At 52.8% G+C, this 21,875-nt stretch overlaps 1 protein-coding gene across 3 annotated transcripts; it reads left to right on the forward strand.

The window, feature by feature from the left end:
* Positions 1-856: 856 nt before the first annotated feature.
* Positions 857-20,789, forward strand: SARM1 (sterile alpha and TIR motif containing 1). 3 transcript variants are annotated; one of them, XM_053662732.1, is made up of 10 exons: positions 857-1,689; positions 7,618-8,236; positions 10,190-10,402; positions 10,705-10,796; positions 10,907-11,142; positions 15,219-15,321; positions 15,397-15,586; positions 16,212-16,247; positions 20,448-20,569; positions 20,660-20,789. In XM_053662732.1, the coding sequence occupies exons 1-10, from the start codon at positions 1,220-1,222 to the stop codon at positions 20,787-20,789; spliced, it is 2,211 nt and encodes a 736-aa protein (XP_053518707.1). In that variant the 5' UTR covers positions 857-1,219. The 3 variants fall into 3 exon arrangements, with proteins under 3 accessions (XP_053518707.1, XP_037018773.1, XP_037018774.2); XM_037162878.2 differs by lacking the exon at positions 16,212-16,247; XM_037162879.2 differs by lacking the exons at positions 16,212-16,247; positions 20,448-20,569; positions 20,660-20,789 and having other exon boundaries at positions 15,407-15,545.
* The last annotated feature ends 1,086 nt before the right edge of the window (positions 20,790-21,875 follow it).

A 21,875-nucleotide genomic window follows, 5' to 3' on the forward strand; every position in this document is an offset into this window, starting at 1 on the left:
CAGTGAAGGGGGGAGGCTAGGAGGGATGCTGGTAAGCACTCTGGGGAAATCTTCTTATCGTGAAAGAACAAAGTTTCATTTCTAGCTTCATCTCTTGGGTGGATTGATTTCCCCAAGCTGGACTTTACTACAACATAGTAAGTTGGCTGAATATTAATCCTTCGGACTGGATTTGATTTCTGAGTGTTCCATTCACTGCTCCTGAGCAGGCCATTCCCTGTTCCCACCCTCGGTCTCCCCATAGGTAAAGAGTGGTCTAGTTCCCCACTCTTCTAGACCCTGGTGGGAAGTAGGCTCCCTCTAGCCAGAAAATGCCCTAGCACAGAACGCCTGATATTATGCCTACTTTCAGGGGTCCACAGAACTCCTGAAGTCTTCCCACTACCTGGAGGAAGTGACCTCAAAGTTCCCAGCTGATTTTTTCTGTTCTGCAATCGGAGGGGAGTGTGACTTTGGCAATCTCTTTTCCATGGGCCTGAGTCGGTTGGTTGGTTAAATAGGAACATTGATTCCTACCTCATAGGCAGGTTGTAAGGCTTAACTGAGAAACAGGCATAAAGGGCTTCAAGAGCTGTACAGAATCGTTATTGGGACCCTTTAACTCCCAGCAGGGGAGGGAGCACACTCATCGGTGCGGCTTGCCCTCCCATACCAGCGTCACGTTTGAAACCGAGGCAGTCTTCTTGCTCTCCAACCCCTAGGGCTGCCCTGCATCCAGAAGGTCCCGGGGATGACACTAGGGGAGAGGCCTGACTCAGGCGTGGGCGTGTCCGGGGGAAAAAGGCTTAGGGTGGTTACGCAGGAGCAGAGGCGGAGCCCCGCGGGACCCAAAGGCGGGGCGTCGGCTCCGGTCAGTCGCTTCTCAGGGGCGGGGTTGCTGCGGAGCACCCACGCGGTCCGTGCCTGAGCTGGAACCTTGCTTTGTTCTGGCTGCTGCCTGCTACATCCTCCGGCTTCTGGGTCCGTAATCTCGCCTCCCAGCTCCCTCCTCCCGCCCATCCCCCTGTGTCTGGGCCTGCATCCCCTCTCCTAACCGCTTCATCCCAGATCCTGCCCTCACCCCTCCCCAAACTCCTGGCCAGCGCCCTTTCCTGGTACCCTTCTCTCCATCCCTCTCCCCTGCATCCCCCCCCCCCCCCGTCCCTCTTTCCCAGGGTCCGGCTCGCTTAGTTCGGCCCCGCCCCTCCAGACTAGGGATGTCCCCAGCAGCTCCGCTCCGATGGTCCTGACGCTGCTCCTTTCTGCCTACAAGCTTTGCCGCTTCTTCGCCATGTCAGGCCCACGGCCTGGTGCCGACCGGCTAGCGGTGCCGGGGCCGGACGGAGGTGGCGGCGCGGGTCCCTGGTGGGCCGCGGGCGGCCGCGGGCCCCGCGAGGTGTCTCCCGGGGTTGGCACCGAGGTGCAGGGCGCCCTGGAGCGCGCGCTACCCGAGCTGCAGCAGGCACTGTCAGCGCTAAAGCAGGCGGGTGGTGCGCGGGCCGTGGGCGCCGGACTGGCGGAGGTCTTCCAGCTGGTGGAGGAGGCCTGGCTGCTGCCAGCCGTAGGCCGCGAGGTAGCCCAGGGTCTGTGCGACGCTATCCGCCTGGACGGCGGCCTTGACCTGCTGTTGCGGCTGCTGCAGGCGACGGAACTGGAGACGCGAGTGCAGGCCGCGCGCCTGCTGGAGCAGATCCTGGTGGCTGAGAATCGGTAAGGCTTCCGGGCAGCGGGGAGAGCGCTGGGTGGTGTGGGGCAGCAAGGGGCGGTCGGGTGCCTGCGTCTCCCATGTGCCTTGCCCTGTGCCGTCCCTGCCTCACGTCACCACATCCCTGCACTACATCCCTGGTGGGGACCAGTGTGTCTGTTTTACAAAGTTCAGTGACTTGCCCAGCTTCACACAGTGAACTAAAGGTGTAGCCAAGACTCACTCCCAGGGCTGGTGAGATGAGCAATGAGACAGGGAGAGGAGGAATGGCCTAGTAGGACAGGAGTTTGTCTCTGCTTCTGAGATTGGAGATGGAATCCTATTGCCAATGCCCCCCCCAAGCCCACAGCCTTCCTCCCCACAGGCCTGAGTGCCTTTTTATGCAACCTTCTCCCTCCTATATCATGTCCCTCCCACTGAGAGAGGGAGAGAACACAATGCTCAGGAAATGGGGGGGGGGGGTGAGTCCTGTCCTCTCTCCCCAGGCCGAAAGGAGTGCCAATCTAAGGGTTACTTGCCCCCTTCATGCCACCCCAACTCCACCTGCCGCTTCCTCCTTCTTCATTTTGGTCCATGTAACAAGCCAGACATGATCTCATTCTGCAGCTGCTGATAGGAATCAGAAGGTCTTTTGCTGGGATGCATGGGTGCGGGAAGAAGAAAGTGAGGTGGGGAGCTAGGCTGGTGCCAGACACAGAATGTGTTCCTCACCCCTTTCCCACACTGAGCCATGATACAGCAGTCGGGGCAGGTGGAGAACTGGCTGCCGCTCTCTTGCCTGGCTCTTGGGATTTCCCCTAAAACGTGATGCCCCCCTCCCCCAGCACTCACTCTGTCTCTTCTCTGATGCCAGAGAGGATCAGGCTGTCACACTCTGGTCTCATGCTGACTCCTCGGGCCCCTCAGGTTTAGAAGGGTTTGGGAAGGGTCACATTCAGGTCCTGCAGCTTTCACGAGTATGAGGGTCATAGGTTAGTGGGGCTTCCCAAGCCACTTTGAAAAGTAACAACAACTTTGTGGGTGGTGGCAATGATACAACTTTCAAAAATGCTCAAACAAAACAATTTAAATTGGGAGACCGGGTTAGGGTTCTGCTTGTTCAGCAAATCATTAATCTCTCAACTAACATCAGGCGCCTTGATGGGGATGGACTGTAAATTTAAAGAGCTAGCAAACGGAGTGGGAGCTCACCGAATGTGTGGGCCCTTGTCTGTGGGCGTGCCCTGTAGGCCTGGTATGTGGGCCAGGACAGCAGGAACTAGAACTCCTGGGGAGCAGGAGCAGCCAGCACCCTAGGAAGAGGGGGGCTACAAGAGGCAAATAGCGCTGGTATTTTTCAAGGCTGAAAATAACAGTTCTCACGTGGTTCTGAATTACTGAGAGAAGCGTCACACTAATCAGTGTTCCTAGTCCCAAGAAACCACATACTGGTTCAGGCATCACTTCAGGACCAAGGACAGAGCCCAGCGCGACTGGTGAGGATCAAAATCCTTCCAAAGAAAGACAGAAACTCCTCTCCCTTCTAGACTGTGCAGCGGGGAGTCTGGGAGGGAAAAAAGAGGGGGTGACACTCAGATGGTTTGTGTTTATCACATCTTTTTCTTCCTCTACCAACCAACCTCCTGTACATAAGGTACTTCCTTCCATCAATGCACACACTCCTTTTGCCGTTCCCTCTCCTGCCGCTCTCTTCTTCCCAGGGTGTTGCCACGCCCACCGCCCAGGAGCCCCCGAATATCGAATATCGGAGAAGTCCATCAGGATAAGGCCCTCTGAGCTGGGTCCCACAGCACTCAGTGAAGGCCCCATCCATCTGACTGCTGGCCCTCTGAATTCACAGCCCAGCCCACGGGGGTGGGGGGTGGGGGGATGCTGAGGTTAAATGGTTTAACTCAGAGATTAAATGTGTTGTAGAGTTTTTTGTTTTGTTTTTTTAAGAATACACAGTAAATAAGTAGAAGAGACAGTTTTTTTTAACTCAGAAAACTGTTGTTCATAAAATTTAAAAGTGCAAAGGACCAAAAAAGATACGCATTTACAGTTCTTCCCACCCAGACCCCCTCCCTGGAGACAAACCAGTGGAACAAGTTTCTCATACAACCTTCCAGGGACGTTCTATGCATATACAAGCATTTGCATGTAAATACACACACACACGCTTGAATGTGTGTTTGTGTACAGCTTCTCCTCCCTTTAGAGCTGGCATTTGAACCCAGACCCACAGCCTCTCAGGCTGCAGGAGAATTGGGAGCTGGAGGAATAGTTCTCACAACAAGCACACAGTTCAAGTTCTGTGACGGTGCCAAGTGCACAGGGACAAGTGAGGGCCGGGAGGGTCGAGGGACTTGGGATAAAGCCCTCTCTCTCTAAACTGATGTTCCTGAGTAAGCCCTTTCCTCCGCAAAGTTCAGTGACTTGCCCAGCTTCACACAGTGAATTAAAGGTGTAGCCAAGACTCACTCCCAGGGCTGGTGAGATGAGCAATGAGACAGGGAAAGGAGGAATGGCCTAGTAGGACAGGAGTTCGTCTCTGCTTCTGAGATTGGAGATGGAATCCTATTGCCAATGCCCCCCCCTAAGCCCACAGCCTTCCTCCCCACAGGCCTGAGTGCCTTTTTATGCAACCTTCTCCCTCCTATATCATGTCCCTCCCACTGAGAGAGGGAGAGAACACAATGCTCAGGAAATGGGGGGGGTGAGTCCTGTCCTCTCTCCCCAGGCTGAAAGGAGTGCCAATCTAAGGGTTACTTGCCCCCTTCATGCCACCCCAACTCCACCTGCCGCTTCCTCCTTCTTCATTTTGGTCCATGTAACAAGCCAGACATGATCTCATTCTGCAGCTGCTGATAGGGACCAGAAGGTCTTTTGCTGGGATGCATGGGTGCGGGAAGAAGAAAGTGAGGTGGGGAGCTAGGCTGGTGCAGACACAGAATGTGTTCCTCACGCCTTTCCCACACTGAGCTGTGATACAGTGGCGTTAGATGACTGCTTGAGCACATCCTGGTTCTGATATTCTCAAAGTGCATGGAATCGTATTGTTCTGGAAGCACAAAATACAAAGGATTTTTTAAAAGATTTTATTTATTTATTTTTAGACAGAGCTGAAGGGAGGGAGAAATAGAGGGAGAGAAACAGCAATGTGTGGTTGCCTCTGCATGTCCCCATTGGGCACTTGGCCCACAACCCAGGCCTGTGCCCTGACTGGGAATTGAACAGGAGACCCAATGGTGTGGCTCAATCCACTGAGCCCACACCAGCCAGGGCAGGATCTTGAGCTCTGAAGACAGACAGACGTGAGTTCAAAGTCCCAGCTGTGCTTCTCAGCAGCTGTGTAACCCTGGGTTTGTCATGTCACCTGTCCATGATTTGGCTTTCTCATTGGAAAGAGGAGCAACTGTGGTGCCAGCTGCCCAGGTGGATGATTAGGACGCACCTGTTCCTTTGGACTGCAGAGAAGCTCCGTGATCAGCTCAGCAAAGTGTTGCTGGCCTTATGCCATGGTCTGAGCTCAACTGGGCTCTGCAGTGGACACAAAGTCACGGGCAATGTGGTCGTTGTGGCACTCACTGGGCAATGACTCCGTGGCTGGCTGGGTCTCTAAGCCTTCGGTCACCTGGGGAGGCCATCATTTGTGAGGTCAGGAAGACAGCGAACTTCCGCCTTTGCTGGAGTGTGGCATCTCTCCTGTGTGGTCTGCTGTCCTAAAGGTTTTCTCCCTTGGACCTGTCCTCCCCACAGCAGCCAGAGCGAGTTTCCTAAAACCCATGTGCGACCACATCACTCCCCTTCCTGAAGCCTTCCAATGACTCCTTATTGCCATCCAGATAAATGCCTTGAGATGTCTCAAGCGGCCTCCAGGACTCCTTTCTCACTCTCCCCTTGAATCCTTACCTTAGCTACTTAAAGCAAGTGGTTTCACTTCGGGTCACTGGAACAGGTCCCCAACTACATCAGCCCTCAGATAGCTCCAAGCCTCTTCACACACCTAATGTCTAAAACCTCCCCTTTTCTTGACTGATGTCCCCACCATCTTTCTGACTTAACCCCATAGGCGACCATTCAATATATTTAACGTGCATCTTTCTCTCTGTGTTCTGCTACAATCTTTGTTCTTGTTTTGTGCATTTGCTCTTAATTTACACAGATTGTGCTGTGTTATATAGCTCATTGTGTTTCTCACTTTCCCCCTCTCAGTGCTGTGTTAGGATCTTTGACGTTGCTGTTATCGTCTGCTTGGTTACTGTAGCTGCTCCCTCGTCCTCCAGACTGGGTGCCTCTCCGCTCTCCCAGGCATTTCTCCCACCACAAATAACACTGCAGAGAATGGCCTTGTCCTTTTGTGGATCTGGTTAGAATCGCTTTGGGATAAAAACCCAAGATCCCCAATTTCTGGCTTACAGGGCATGTGTCACCTTCATCTCATCCACACATCCCAGCCTGCTCTCCAAATTGATTGCCCCAGCCTGCACCTCCTACACGGGCCTTCAGGGCATTCATGGCCCGGCACCTCCCCAGGCATTAGTGTTACCCAGCTCCTGAGGTTTGCTTGCCTAATAGTGTAAAGTCATTGCTGTTTTAATTCTCAGCCCCTGATTACTAAAGACTTAGAGCATCACTTTGTTAACATCTTGGATTTCCTTTTTTGTAAATTGCTTGTTTATATCCTTTACCCATTTCCTCTTGGATCTACTACCTTTTTCTTGTGGATTGGAAAATTTATTTATATATTCTATATATGAATCCTTTGTTGGTTTTATCTTTTTCCTTGTTGGTTTTAGACATTGCAAATATCTCTGGCCTTCTTTCTGTTCCTCAAACACTCCGAGCCCATCAGCCCTCAGGGCTTTTGTCCTGGCTGTTCTCTCTGCCTGTTATATTCTCCCAGATCCTTGCAGGCTGCACTCTCTGGACATTTAACCCTCAGAGGTATCCCTGCACCCGTCTTTCTCCATTACATTGCCTGGTTATGCTATCATTATGACCATGTCACTATTATCCTGTTAATTCGTTGTTTGCTTGCTTATCATTTGTCTCCATATTAGCTCAGTCACTCTTAGAGCCACTGTTTGACTTCAGGCCCAGCACAGCGCCTGGCACACAGTGATTCTCTATAAATGTCTGTTGAATGAATGAATGAATGCATACACCCAGTCGTGCAGCGTGGAGTGAAGGGCAGTTGAAGGCAAGGCTCCGAGTGGTGTGCTTCAAGTGACGCTTCAAATGATGATAACGTCACCATTTATTCATTCTTTCCTATGTGCCAGGCACTGTGTCAAGCACTTTAAATGGATCATCACATTCGTTCTCATAACAATCCTACAGGGGAGGTATTTTTAAATCCTATTTGAGATGAGTAAATTAAGGTAAAAAGATAAACCAAAGTCCTGCAGCTAGAAAACAGCAAATAATTTAAAACTAGAACCCAGGGGATCTGCTCTAGAGCTAGATTTCTTTCCTTTTTTTCGTTTAAGATTTTATTTATATATTTTTAGAGAGAGGGGAAAGGAGAGAGAAAGACACAGCGAAACACCAATGTGTGGTTGCCTTTCACATGCTCCATACTGGGGACCTGGCTCACAACCCAGGCATGTGTCCTGACTAGGAATCAAACCAGCGACACTTTGGTTCACAGGCCCGCGCTCAACCCCCTGAGCCACACCAGCCAAGGCCAGAGCTGGATTTCTTAACCAGGACAGTGCAGCTTCTCCAGGGGAGGGTGGGTAAAGGGAAGGAAATGGGTGTGGCCAGGAGGAAGCACCCTTATAATCCAAGATGTCTGGTCCTGCCAGGCAAGTGGGAGGCAGGGAGCATAATGCTCTCCTTCATGTCCTTTATGACCCTAGTGAGGCCCACAGAGTTTAAGGGACCGGGGTTCAAGCCAAGCATCGCAGGCCCGGCCACTCCACGGTTTCCCCTCCACTTTCTCTCCACAGGGACCGGGTGGCGCGCATCGGGCTGGGCGTCATCCTGAATCTGGCAAAGGAGCGTGAGCCGGTGGAGCTGGCACGGAGCGTGGCAGGCATCCTGGAGCACATGTTCAAGCACTCGGAGGAGACGTGCCAGCGACTGGTGGCGGCCGGCGGCCTGGACGCGGTGCTGTACTGGTGCCGCCGCACCGACCCGGCACTGCTCCGCCACTGTGCGCTGGCGCTGGCCAACTGTGCGATGCACGGGGGCCAGGCGGCCCAGCGGCGCATGGTGGAGAAGCGCGCCGCTGAGTGGCTCTTTCCGCTCGCCTTCTCCAAAGAGGACGAGCTGCTGCGGCTGCACGCCTGCCTCGCCGTGGCGGTGCTGGCCACCAACAAGGAGGTGGAGCGGGAGGTGGAGCGCTCCGGCACGCTGGCGCTCGTGGAGCCACTCGTGGCCTCGCTGGATCCCGGCCGCTTCGCTCGCTGCCTGGTGGACGCCAGCGACACAAGCCAGGGCCGCGGGCCCGATGACCTGCAGCGCCTGGTGCCGCTGCTCGATTCCTCGCGCTTGGAGGCGCAGTGCATCGGGGCTTTCTACCTGTGCGCTGAAGCTGCCATCAAGAGTCTGCAGGGCAAGACCAAGGTGGGGGAGGGGGTGGTGGGGGCGGGGGTTAGACAGCATCTGGGAAGGCTTCCCAATTCATCTTGGACTTGAAGTACACATTAGAGTTAGAAGCAAGGAGAAGGATGAGGGGCAAGACGAAGATTTTAAAGCAGGGAACACGTGGGTTTTATAAAGATTACTCTGGTGCTGCGTGGAGAGGGATTGGCAAAGGTGAGGTTGGAGGCAAAGGGGCCAGACAGGAGGCCATGGCAGGGGTGCAATTGGGATGGTGGAGGCTGGGACTAGGACAGAGAGGCTGAGAGAAGTAGGCAGATTCCAGTGGTGCTGAGGAGCTAGTACTGGACTTGGTGGGTGGCTGGCTGGGTGAAGGGGAGGGAGGAGCGGAGGATGCCTCCTGACTTTGGACGTAGGCAATCCAGTGGATGGTAGCGACAGGTACTGAAATACGGTGAACTGGGTGAGAGACAGTTTGGAGTGACGGAGGAGAAGAAAGTGACTTCACTGGAGGACTGAATTTGAGGTGCATGAGAGATGACCGAGAGCGGAGCTTCAGTGGGCCATTTTGTCATTTGGGTCTGGAGTCCAGGAAGGAGGGGGAGTGTGGAGACAGAGGCTTGGAGCAGCGCGTCAGTGTGTCAGCCAGACAGCTCCCTCCTGAGTCCCCAGAGGTCCCCATGCCGAGGGCCTGATCTGAAGCCTTCGCCCTCTGCTTTAACTTGCTGTGTGAACTTGGGCATCTGGCTTCCCCTCTCCAGGCCTCTTTATGTCCCACTTTCAGCCTCTGGAAAATGGAAGGAGCAGACCACAGCAGCCGTTCTTATGCTGGATGTGGCGCTAGTAAGAGTTACATTATCAAAAGTTTGCATTTTTATTTTTAAAAATATTACAGGATCGAGATTATCCCTATAATGTCACCCTCCCCACTTTGCATTGCTCTGGGAATTTGGGGGGTCGGTGACAGCGGGGGCACAGGGAGTGGCGCACGCCCACGAACCATCCCGCCTCTACCACAGCGGTCATCTAGGGCTGCTCAGGCCAGTGTGTCCTGCGGATGACCGCCACACTTAGTGCATGTCCCCGCAGATTAAGGAGACACTTGGTGTTAGGGGGTCTCTGAAGCCTCTTCCAAGATCCAGTGTTCTAGAGTTTCTGGCTCTCCTCTCTGTGCCCCAGCGTTGGACCAGCATTGGGCTTTACCAAGCAAGTCATTCTGCTTGGGGAGAAGAGCCTTGAAGGTGACTTGGGAGCAGGGAACTATAGGGTCTGGGCAGCAGCCATGACCACCAGCTCTGGCACCCTTTCCCAGCAGGGCCAGCGAGTACAGTTCAGTAAAGGCATGGTACGCCCCCACTCTGGGGCCTGCAGCCTGCCAGGTATGGGACTCCAGGGGTGACGAAGACACGACCTCAGCTTATCAGCCAGTGGAAATTGCATTGTGAACTAACAACAGTGGCATTCAGAGGGCGGTACAAGGTCTAATGGGAGGTGTGGGCCAAGCTGTTGGGGGAATTAAAGCAGGCTACATGAAGGAGATGCTAATGAATTTGGATTCCAATGGATGAATAGGATTCTCAAAAATAGGCTGGAAGGACTAAGGATCCAGGAACACCATGGGTCAAGGCTCAGAGGTGGGAGAGCCTTCATGGGTGGGTGTCAGACAAGTGGGGGCTGGTGAAAGGGGAGGTGAGCTGGGGGTGATAGAAGGGGTGCACTGTGCCAGCCACTGAGAGCTCAGACTTTATCCCAGGATGGATGGAGACTGTCTAGAGGAGACATGAAAAGGACCTGCCTGCTCGAGAGCTTTGAGAGAGCTTCGGGAAGAGCAATCCAGAGGCCTCGGTGATTTATCAGGTGGAGGCAGGGCTAGGGCAGATGGCCCGACTTCAGCAGTAAGAAGAGGCTGGTCACAGGGCATATTAGGGGGCAGCCAGCTGAAAAGCTGATGGGTACAAGACACCCTCTCCTCGCTAGGTATTCAGCGACATCGGTGCCATCCAGAGCCTGAAACGCCTGGTCTCCTACTCCACCAATGGCACCACGTCAGCGCTGGCCAAGCGCGCGCTGCGCCTGCTGGGCGAAGAGGTGCCGCGGCCCATCCTGCCCTGCGTGCCCAGCTGGAAGGAGGCCGAGGTCCAGACGTGGCTGCAGCAGATCGGCTTCTCCCAGTACTGCGAACCTTTCCGGGTACAGCCACGCAGGGCTGCCAGCCCGGAGTCAGAGCCGGCGCATCCCTGAGGACCCTAAGGGCCCCGTGCACAAAGGCAACCTTGCCCTCTCCTGTCCCGCACGCCCGAAATGCCAGGGTGGCCTTTTGGCATGCGGAGCCTGTACTCAGCAATTTTCAGGATCTCTTGGCTCCAGTGTGGGTCTCATCTACTTCCCTACTGGTGTCACCAGGTCCCTCCCCTTGCATCTTGGGCTTGGGGTCCAGAGCTAAGGAGGGGACCCTTTCCTTCCTCCTTTCTTACCTTTGACCCCACCCCCAGGAGCAGCAGATAGATGGCGACCTGCTTCTGCGGCTCACGGAGGAGGAACTCCAGACTGACCTGGGCATGAAATCGGGCATCACCCGCAAGAGGTACGGGGACTCCCACCCGCCCGCCCGCCACGCCCGGTCTAAACATCCCCTAGGCCACCACTAGCCAGTTTGAGTCAAGACTTCAGTGTCCTTTACGCCCTGGCTTGCAGATTCTTTAGGGAGCTCACGGAGCTCAAGACCTTCGCCAACTACGCTACCTGCGACCGCAGCAACCTGGCTGACTGGCTGGGCAGCCTGGACCCACGCTTCCGCCAGTACACGTATGGCCTGGTCAGCTGCGGCCTGGACCGCTCTCTGCTGCACCGCGTGTCAGAGCAGCAGCTCCTGGAGGACTGCGGCATCCGCCTGGGCGTGCACCGCACGCGCATCCTCACGGCCGCTAGAGGTCAGCCTGCCCCATCTCCATCCCGGAGGGGCGGGGCGAGACAGAGGGTGGGTCCTCAAAGCCAGACACCGTGCCAGCCTGCGTTCTGAGGGTGCGAAAATGAATGTGTTGCACTTTGCCCTCAAGAAGTTCCCAGTCTGAGGTGGGTGGGTAGAAAGGAGGGAGGAAGGCAGGCATGTAAACAGGGAGGTGATCAAAGTAGGAGGCCTGCCCGGGACTCTCGTGGGAGCTTAGAGGAAGCACTGCCTACTCTGCTCCCCCCAGATCTAGGCATTTAGAGGATGGGGGACGGGGGAGGAGGTGGGGGGCAGGGCAGCGGCAGGAAGAGCAGGCAGGCCGAAAGAATAGCCTATGCAAGTATGAATGAGACCGAGCATGGAGAGTTCATACACAGGACATGGGTAGGGAGACACATGGCTTACTCCATTAACCAATGGCGTCCACAGAGTGGGTTCTAGAGGTACTTTAGGGAAATCATGAGGCAGAGTGGACCCTAAGGCTCTAGCAACCCTCTTTACTAGTTTAATTTACTAATATACTTTTTAGCTAACATTTATTGTCAATTACTCTATGTCGGATCCTGTATTAAGTTCTGAAGAGGTATTAGCTCATTAATCTCTACATCCATTTGATACTGTGGGTGTTAATTTTGTAATCAACTTTTTAAAACGTTTTAAAGAATGAAAGAAGCCCTGGCTGGCATAGCTCAGTGGATTGAGTGCGGGCCTGTAAACCACACGATTGCGGTTCAATTCCCAGTCAGGGCACATGCCTGGGTTGCAGGCCAGGTCCCATCAGGGGACTCACGAGAGGCAACCACACATTGATATTTCTCTCCCTCTCTCCTTCCCTTCCTCTCTAAAGATAAATAAATAAAATCTTTTTTAAAAAAGAAGAATGAAAGAGGTACAATTTAACTTCACAGTGTCCACTGCAAAGGGTTTGGGGAAACACTTGCTCCTCAGTCACTGTTACCGTAATCAAAGATAAAGGATATTCCCATCAAAGGTGTTCATTTTAAAGATGACAAAGCTAAGATTTACAGAATTTAAATACATTCTCCAACCTTTTAAAGTCATTAAATATCAGAGTTAGGATTCAAAACCCTCCCTCCTGTCTTTATAAAGAGACGAGTGTTGTCTCTGAATGTCCAGTCTGAGTGTCACGGGGAGGCGGGCTCTTTTCACTCACACATTCACTCCGCCATTGCTCACTGAGCTCCTACCAGGGACTGGGGCCTGGTCGTCAGCACCGTGCTGTTGCTTCAACCAAAGCAGGTCAGCTTCCGCCATTTCTACACTGCAACTCCCAGGAAAATCTTTTTTTTTTATTGGGCAAAAAATAATCTTTTTAATAAGTCATATTGGGAAAACTGGATATCCACATAGGAAAAAATGAAGTTGCATCTCCATCTTACATTATATACAGATTTTTTTAAACTTTTTTATTGATTATGCCCTTACATTTGTTCTATTCCCCCTTTTATTCCCCTCCACCCTGCATACCCCTCCCCCACCATTTCCCCCTTTAGTTCATGAACACATGTCTCGAATTCTTTAGATTCTGTATTTCCCCTACTATTCTTACCCTCCCCCCTATCTATTTTCTATCTACTGTCTATGCTACTTATTTTCTGTACCTTCTCCCCCCTTCTCCTCCTCCCACTCCCCTGTTGCTAACCCTCCATGTGATCTTCATTTCTATGGTTCTGCTCCTGATCTAGCTGTCCTCTTAGTTTGCTTTTGTTTTAGGTGTGGTTCTTAATAACTGTGAGTTTGCTGTCCTTTCACTGTTCATTTTTTTTATCTTCTTTTTCTTAGGTAAGTCCCTTTAACATTTCATATAATAAGGGCTTGGTGATGATGAACTCCTTGAATTTGGTCTTATCTGAGAAGCACTTTATCTGTCCTTCCATTCTAAATGAAAACTTTGCTGGATAGAGCAATCTTGGTTGTAGGTCTTTGGTTTTCATGACGTGGAATACCTCTTTCCAGCCCCTTCTTGCCTGTAAGGTCTCTTTTGAGAAATCAACTGTCAGTCTGATGGGAACTCCTTTGTAGGTGACTGTCCACTTACTCTTGCTGCTTCTAGGATTCTCTCCTTCATTTTAATCTCGGCTAATGTAATGACGATGTGCCTTGGTGTGTTTCTCCTTGGGTCGAACTTCTTTGGGACTCTCTGAGCTTCCTGGATTTCCTGGAAGTCTATTTCCTTTGCCAGCACAGGGAAGTTCTCTCTTATTATTTGTTCAAATAAGGCTTCCACTTGTGACTGTTCCTCTTTCCCTTCTGGTACCCCTATAATTCGAATATTGGAACGTTTAAAGATGTCCTGGAGGTTCCTAAGCCTCTCTTCATTTTTTTGCATTCTTGTTTCTTCATTCTTTTCTGTTTGGTCATTTTTTTCTTCCTTCTGGTCCACTCCATTGATTTGAGTCCCAATCTCCTTTCCATTACTATTGGTTTCCTTTGTATTACCATTCATTTCAGTTAGTTTAGCTTCCATATGTTCCTCTAATTTGTGACTAAAATTAACCAGTTCTGTGAGGATCCTGATAACCAGTGTTTTGAACTGTGCATCTGAAAGATTGGCTATTTCTTCATCGCTTAGATTGATCGGCTCTGGGGCTCTGAGTTGTTCTTGAGCCATTTTTGGTCCGTTCGCGCCCTTAAGTAAGCGGAGCGAAGCCTTAGTTGTTTACTAGGACGGGGCCACCCAGGTCGCTGGTTTATGACGCTGTGTGTGGGGGCGGGGTCAGAGAGGGAGCAATGGTGGTCCTCTCCGTTAGCCCAGTCCCTCCAGTCACACCACTCGCCCCGGGCCTGTTTATCCGATAGGAATTGTGCGAGCCTGCTGCCCCGCACAGGCTCCCCTCCTCACTGGTTTATCCGCACGCAGATGCGCGACCGACCGCAGACAGCCCACCGCACCTCTTCCCTGTGTGCTCCCGTAGCTAGCCCGCGGTCTGCGCCTTCGGCTGCTCGTGCACCACCCGTTCAGGGATTTTTTTTGTCAACCTGCTCCACTGCTGGCTTCGCTCCTCTTACTGGTTTAGCTGAGCATTTCGTTATCTTTGGACTCCGTATTGTCAATTTTCTGTGTGGCTTGGTTGTGTTTTTTGTTGTTAAAAATAGTTGTTCTTAGATTTGGTTGTGCACGAAAGCAAGGTGGTTCCACCTACACCTCCATCTTGGCGGAAGTCTGCAGGAAAATCTTAAGATTTCATTTTTTTTTAAAAAAAGAGTTCTACCAAAAAACTAGTTCACAAATTCTTTCTACAGGGAGTAGGGAGTAGTGAGTGTTTTTTAAGTGGAGGTAATGACATACTTGGTCTCCCTTTGGTAGCTGTGCAAGCAGATTATATGGGACAAGTGTGGACTTAGGGAGACCACTGACCAGGCTGGAGTTGGGGGACCGGACATAGGGAAAACCCTGAGGCTGGAGTCTGGTTGTTTAGCAGGAAGAATCTGCAAAGCATGGTGCCCGGGCCTGCCCACTGTGAGGCAGGGTTTGTTTATGTTCACCGCTGTATCCCAAGGGCACACATCGAGTGCTTAGTAGATATTGTTGAATGGATGAATGGGTGAGTAGATGAATGGGTGAATGGATGAATAAGAGGCAGGGGTTGAGGCTAGCGCCCAGGTTTCTGACTTCAGTGGGAAACTAGGAAGAAGGGTCCATGGGAGGATTTAGGACGTGTAGGGTTCAGAGTGCTGGTAGGCAGCCGGCTGTGCCGGTCTGGAGCCAGAGAGAAGCCAGAGCTGGATGTGTCTTTCTCTCTCTCTTTCTTTTTCTTTTCCTTCCTTCCTTCCTTCCTTTTTTTTTAGGGCAGAGATACATTTCAATGTTCCTAAAACATAATGACTGTCTTCTGAGAGGAACTCACCAAGAGTCAGCAGCCTTTCTCCCTGTAGACCCCTGTCTCTCCACCTCAGCAACCCTTTTTGGAGCAAGGCATCCTGCCTGGGCTGACTGGCTGGGCTGGGCTGAGAAGGCAGGGTGGGCAAGGGACGATGTGCCTCAATGTGAGTGATGGGGAAGGGCCACCTCACCAAGCTGTCTCTTGTCCCCCTCAGAAATGCTACACTCCCCACTGCCCTGCACTGTCTGCAAGCCGAGTGGGGACATTCCGGACGTCTTCATCAGCTACCGCCGGAACTCAGGCTCCCAGCTGGCCAGGTGAGGAGGAGCCAGCGGGCAGGCAGCCTCGGGCCTTGGGGCGAGGCCAGGGCAGTGACATGGACCTCTTCACAGCCTCCTGAAGGTGCACCTGCAGCTGCACGGCTTCAGTGTCTTCATCGATGTGGAGAAACTAGAAGCAGGCAAGTTTGAGGACAAGCTCATCCAGAGTGTCATGGGCGCCCGCAACTTTGTGCTGGTGCTATCGGCCGGGGCGCTGGACAAGTGCATGCAGGACCATGACTGCAAGGACTGGGTGCACAAGGTGGGTCCTGGCCTCCGTGGGCCCAGTGTGGGCCTGAGGCCCAGGGGGTGGGGTTCTCCTCCTGTGCCTTCTCCTCTGTGCCCCAGCGACCTCCACGGCTCAGCAGGAAGTCAGGAGTCACAGCTTCGACTACAATAAGACTCCAGCCAGCCACTTAGGCTCTCTAAGCCCATTTCTCTCCTCTACAAAGTGGGGATAATTTTCCTGTCTTACTGGCCTTGCAGGATTGTTGTGAGGGTGACAGAGAGAGGAAAAGACTTTGAAAAATAACCTCCAAGCGGGAAGGGGGGCAGGGAGCATCGGGATGGGCACAGTGGAAGCAGGAAGAACCCACATCTACCAGTCCGAATCCTGCCTCTGGCCTTGAGCACATTACCTCATCCCAATGAGCTTCATGTTCATTACCGTGAAGTGGATAATTACAGTGCCTATTTCCCTAGGATATTGTTATAAGGATTAAAAGAGGTAAAACTTGTGAAGGGCTTAGCAGAATTCCCAGATCTATAGCAAGTGTTCTATAGTGGTAGCAATTACTATTATTAATATAATTATTATAAATGCTGTTTAACACACCATTGTACCCGCAATGCCTGACACCTGGGAGAAACTTATTGAATACTTGTAGGACAGATGGATGGACGGACCCACACCACACCTGCAGGTGATTAACTGCTAATCAATGAATAGCAATCGGGGCCAGGGCTGAGGGATGCAGTAGTCACCTGAGATGGGGCCCTTGCCCTAGAGCAGCTAAGGAGGCAAGGCTATTCCCAGAATGACTAGATGACAGATAAGCTGGTGTCACTGCTGAGCTGGCTAGGCGAACCTCTTACTTAGCACAGGAGTATGGAGAAGGGAGAAAACATCAAGGGCAGGTACAATCAGGGAAGGCTTCATGGAAGAGACAGGACTTGAGAAGAGTCTCAAGAATTTAGGCAAGTGGAAGAGAGGCATCCCTGGCAGGGGAACAGCATGAGCAAAGATCGTAGGAATGAGAAAGGTGCCAAAACTCCACCTGCCTCACTGGTACTACTTTCTCCACCTCACAGATGAAGAAACTGAGGCTCAGAGAAGTGGAATAATTTTTGCCACGGCCACACGGGTGTAGAGATCAGAAAAGCTGGGCCTTGAGCTCCGTCTCTCTGACTCCCAAGCTCATGCTCTTTCCCAGGACCCGTGTTCCATGCACAGATCTGAAGGGGTGGGTGTGTGGGAGGTGACTGAGCAGGGCTGGATTCACCTGAGATGATTGTCTGCATTTGTTCTCAACTCCACATTTAGGGATGTTGTGTTGGCAGCTTAAAGTCAGCCATGGAGAGAGTATTTACACTAAGGAAATCAGTAAACACTCCAAATCAGGGGTTGGTTGGTTTGGTTGGTGGGTTTTGTTGTTTTTCTCTCCCTGGATAGTGAGCTAAACACTTATCAGCACAACACTGGCCGGATAAGAACTTTGGGACCAGGTTGCGGAATGTCCACAGGCAGGGAAAAGACCTGTGCTTCCAGCACCGAGACACGGGGCCCCGTGGGGGCAGTGATGCCACACCAGGGGGCTTTAGGGAGAAGGCTCTGCACACGACAGTGCAGTCCCGCTTGTCAGTGGGAAAGAGGGTCTGGCTCCAGAGGTGGAGTTTTAGGGGCTGAGTACTGGGCGTGGTTTGGGGGGGGTGCTGGTCCTTCAGCCTGGAGGACCACATGTGAAGACCCAGAGTGGGCGGCAGGTGGCCTTCTGAGAGACAGAAGTGTCCGTGACAGCCCAGACCTTGCCTTATTCACATTGTATCCCTGATTCCTAAAATCATGCACGGTACAAAGTAAGCTCGTGAAGATTCTATAGAATAATTGAATCAGTGATAAAACAGATGAGTGATATCATTCATCAGAATGATAAAACATTCTGATGAAGCTGAGATGACTGGGAAAACCATTGATATCTACTGGATGTACCAGGTTGGGAGCCTTGACTCTAATCAAGTTATTCTCCACCAGCTGAGCAATCTTGAATAAGCCACTTTTCCCTTTTTTCGGCCAGCCTCTGAACCTGTGAGATGAGCAGCATGCTATCTTTGGTTCTGGGTAGTTCTGGATGAAGCGAGTGTCTAAAGGTTTCCAAATAAATTGCTGCAGGGTCAGAGTTCATCCAAATCTCAGCAGAGAGGCAGAGGGCTTGGTTGAGATAACCCAGGGCTTGGAATCTGAAGGCGTGAGTCAGATCCGGTCACCTCCTCAGCCAGAAGAGTGTGTGACTTGGGAGCAAGTACCTTCCCCTCTCTGGGCCTCCTTTTGCTCATCTGTAAAATGGAGAGGTTCCCCAGAAGTTGAGCAAGGTTGAAGTTGTGCGGTATTTTCCCCAGGAAGGCTGTGCTCAAGAGTCTTGCCCCCCCCCCCCCCCCCCCCCCGTTGTCCCAGCTGACTGCAGGGAGAGAGGAGGCAGGCGGGGAGGGCGGAGCCTTTGCCTTGGACCAGACCCAAGGGCTCCATCATCCTTCCTTGGTCATTTTTAGTGCTTAATTGCCTTTGGTTTTAAAACTTCTTTCCCCGAAGCCACATTTAGCGGGTAATCAATATGGAAAACCACAGTGAACTGCACTCAGGAAAGTCCAATCCCTGTGGTTCCCCTTTGAAAAAAAAAAAAAACATTCAGTAAGCACTTACCAGAGTACCCATTAATAGTAAACAATGTCCTCAGGACAATTAACCTTTGCCCTGAGGTTGGTTCATTAACCCCACTTTCCAGAGGAGGAAATACTAGCACTTACTAGGTATGGAGCACGCCCTACACGCTGGGTGCTGTTTGCACCGCTTGCTGTAGGATATCGCAGCTATTCCTCCCAGTGGTCCTACGAGACGTTGACACCATTCACCCTGTTTTGTACATGAGGAGACAGAGGCTCTGAGAGCCCGTTGTTTTTGCCTCAGATCACAAAGCCGGTGTCAGAGATTGGATGGGAACCCAGCTCTGACCGTCCCAGAGTGCACCGCTAACTGCTGTGCCGTGTTCTCATTCACTTGCTCATCCAGCCACCCATTAAGTAGTTAGCCAGGACTGACCGTGGGCATGGCTTCGTGAAGGACGCTGAAATGTAAGGTGAATGAAAACCAGACACAATCCCTGCCCTTTTGTCAGGTGGGGAAGGCAGATATTTAATAAATTACTCATTAATGAATGTAACTTTGCAACTGTAGCATGTGCTGCAGAGGCTATGAGAGCCTATAATAGGGAAGGCCTGGCCAGGGAAGAGAGAGAAGCCTTCCCTGAGAAAGGTTGACTGGGTGCAGATCGGAAAAATGAGGAGGTTATTAGCCAGGTGAAGGGGCAGGGAAGAGTGTTCCAGACAGAGGGAACAGCATGTGCAAAGGCCCTGTGCAGGGAGGGAGGGGGACAAAGCTAAGGGGCTGCAAGGTCTGTGAGGCCGGGGGGACAGTGCAGACGTGCAGTTTGAGAAGTGAACTGTGGCTAACTGCGCAGGACCCTCAGCCCACACTTAGGGGTTTGAACTTGATTCTAAGAGCCATGTAAAGTCTTGAAGAGTTTTAAGTAGTGAGTGACATAATCACATTTTCATTTTGCAGAGTAGCTGGGTGAAGGGGCAATGCGGAGAACAAATTAGAGGGGGCGAGCAGTGGGTGAGAACAGACCTGATGGAGGATACAGATCAGGGGGGACGGATGGTTGAAGCAGGAGAGCGGTGGGGTGGAGGTGGAGAAAAGCAGGTGGGTTTGAAAATAAGTCAGAGTGTAATTGGTAAGGCGACGGATCAGTTTGGATGCAGAGGGTGTGATGTTTGTTCTGCTCTGACACCAACTGTCTGGGCCATGCCAACAACCAGTTCTCCAATTCACCAGTCCCATGAGGTGTCCCACAGTTCAGTTCAGGTTTGACCCTAGCCCCGCAAGGCAGGTGTCAGGTAGAAGGGCCCTGCCCCCACACCTGCCCTCACTTCAGATACCAGTTGAAAGTCCCGGGTTCCTAGGCTACCCACACTTCTCTCTGACTCGGCTACAAATTCAGGGGTTCCCATGACCCTCCGCCCTGTCCAGGTTCAGTAATTTGCTAAAGTGATGTGCAGAACCCAAGAAAGCGCTACACACACACACACACACACACACACACACACGGTCCAGCAGAAGTAGCGCCTGCCAGATTGTGGTTGGTGGGGTAATAATGTAGGTGTAATAATTTATAGTTTTAATTTGAACATTTCATCTAAAATGTCATCTGGTGTGTGTGCCTGAGTGTGATACTGTTATGTATCACACTTACATGCTTATGAGTTTGTAATACAAGAGGGGCATTATTTGTGCCGGACCCGGTACATAAGGGACGCAAGGGCCAGGGGTGGGGGTGGGGCGCAGGCAGAGAGGCACGGGGCTTCCGTGCCATTTCCAGGCTGCTCCCCCAGCACCTAGATGTGTTCGCCAACCACCCCCCTTTTAGGACTCTCTATGGAGGTTTTGTTTTTGTGGGTGTGATTAAGTCATTGGCCACTGGTGATAGGACTCAAGTCTCCAGCCCTTCTTCCTTCCCTGGGTGTGAGCAAGTGTGGGGAGGGCCCTTGAAGTTCCAACCGTCTCATTGGTCTTTCCCTCAATCAGTCCCCATCCTGAAGGATCTAGGTAGCCCCCACCCCAGTCATCTAGAGATTATAAGGGTTTTAAGAGCTCTGTGCCAAGAACCTAGCACAAAGATGGAATATTTATTTTTTTGTTAAGCCCCAAAGGGTGCCAGAGAAGTCAAAGGTGGACTTTAGTTCAGTGTCCCACTGGGCTCAGCTTCGGGCCGCTGTTGGCTCTGTGTCTGCCTCGCCCTGGGGTCCGTGGCTGGGTGCCCTGGTCTCTTCCTCCTCCCTTCTTTCTCCAGGAGATCGTGACTGCTTTGAGCTGTGGCAAGAACATCGTGCCCATCATCGACGGCTTTGAGTGGCCGGAGCCCCAGGCCCTGCCTGAGGACATGCAGGCGGTGCTCACCTTCAATGGCATCAAGTGAGGAGGGGTGGATGGGTGGGCACGCCGGCCCCGCAGCCTGCAGCTCCCTCTGCCCGGCCCCCTGACCCACGGCCTCTGTGCCCCCAGGTGGTCCCACGAGTACCAGGAGGCCACCATTGAGAAGATCATCCGCTTCCTGCAGGGCCGCTCCTCCCGGGACTCATCTGCAGGCTCCGACACCAGTTTGGAGGGTGCTGCACCCATGGGCCCAGCTTAACCAGCCCCTAGTTCCCAAGTCCTGCTGTGACCCCCATTTCCATTCTCTTTCTAGAAGGAGCAGCCCCTCACTCTGGGCTCCCTGGGCCCAGACAGCCTGGGCCCTTCTCAGGAAGTGGCTGTCCCTCTCCCAGGCCCCCCAGGCCCTTGCCAACCACCGCAAACCCAGCTTCCCCAGTATCTGGAAAGGGAAGGGAAGCTGGGCTTTGGGGGTGCCACAAGGTTCTCTGTCTCGGGCGTGGGAGGGTCACTGGTCAGTTCTGGAGACACTGGAGAGCAAGGGTTCGCTGCACACTACTGCCCTCTGTCCTGCCCTGACGACAACCAGCTTCAGGAGGGACGCGGAAGGCAGCCTCTGACAAGAGGCAATGCCCAGCCCTCTCGGCCAAGCAAGGGTCTGGGCCTGGGACCAGTGGGGATGAGAGCCCAGTGGTGGCCCCCCACCCAGACTGTGCCTGGTCCCTTGGCTCACCACTTCCTGCCACCCAGGGGCCTTGCCTGCAATCACTCAGTGCACTTAGCCAGCCTGGCCTGGTCCCAAGTGCCCTCCCAGCCTTCCTGAGTACAGCCTCTTCTGCCACATGCAGGGTCAAGGCCAGGCTGAGCCGGCCCTTCCTCTGGCTGGTTTGCAGCTGCAGCTGGGTTTGCAGCCCTCCCTGGCACATGGGAGCTCCTGCCTGGGCCCCGCGCAGGAGGTGCCATGCCTCTAAGGGCTGCCAGCTGCCCTCCCCCGCCTTGGTGCTGTGCCTCAGGCTCCTGCCCCACCGGGCCCAGCTGACTTCCCCAGCCCCCACCAGCAGTAGCCTGGGCAGAACCGGCAGCTCCTTGAAAGAGGCAATGTCCTTAAGAAGGGTAGAGGTGCATTCAAATCATCTGGGAATTTTTGTTAAAATTCCATTCAGGAGACCTGGGGTGGAGCCTCAATTTCCACATTTCTCAGATCCCCAGGTGAGCCCATGCTGGTGGTCAAGAAAGGACACTTTAAGCAGCAAGGCTCTGAAACACAAATCCCTCACACACCTCCAGCATGGCCCCAGCCCCCCACTCCATGGTCTCTGTCATAATCATCAGAGCAACCCTGCCCGGT

This window comes from Artibeus jamaicensis, unplaced genomic scaffold, assembly GCF_021234435.1.
Source record: "Artibeus jamaicensis isolate MK-2021 breed Jamaican fruit bat unplaced genomic scaffold, CSHL_Jam_final contig_2790, whole genome shotgun sequence".
In the NCBI taxonomy this organism is placed as follows: Eukaryota; Metazoa; Chordata; class Mammalia; order Chiroptera; family Phyllostomidae; genus Artibeus; species Artibeus jamaicensis.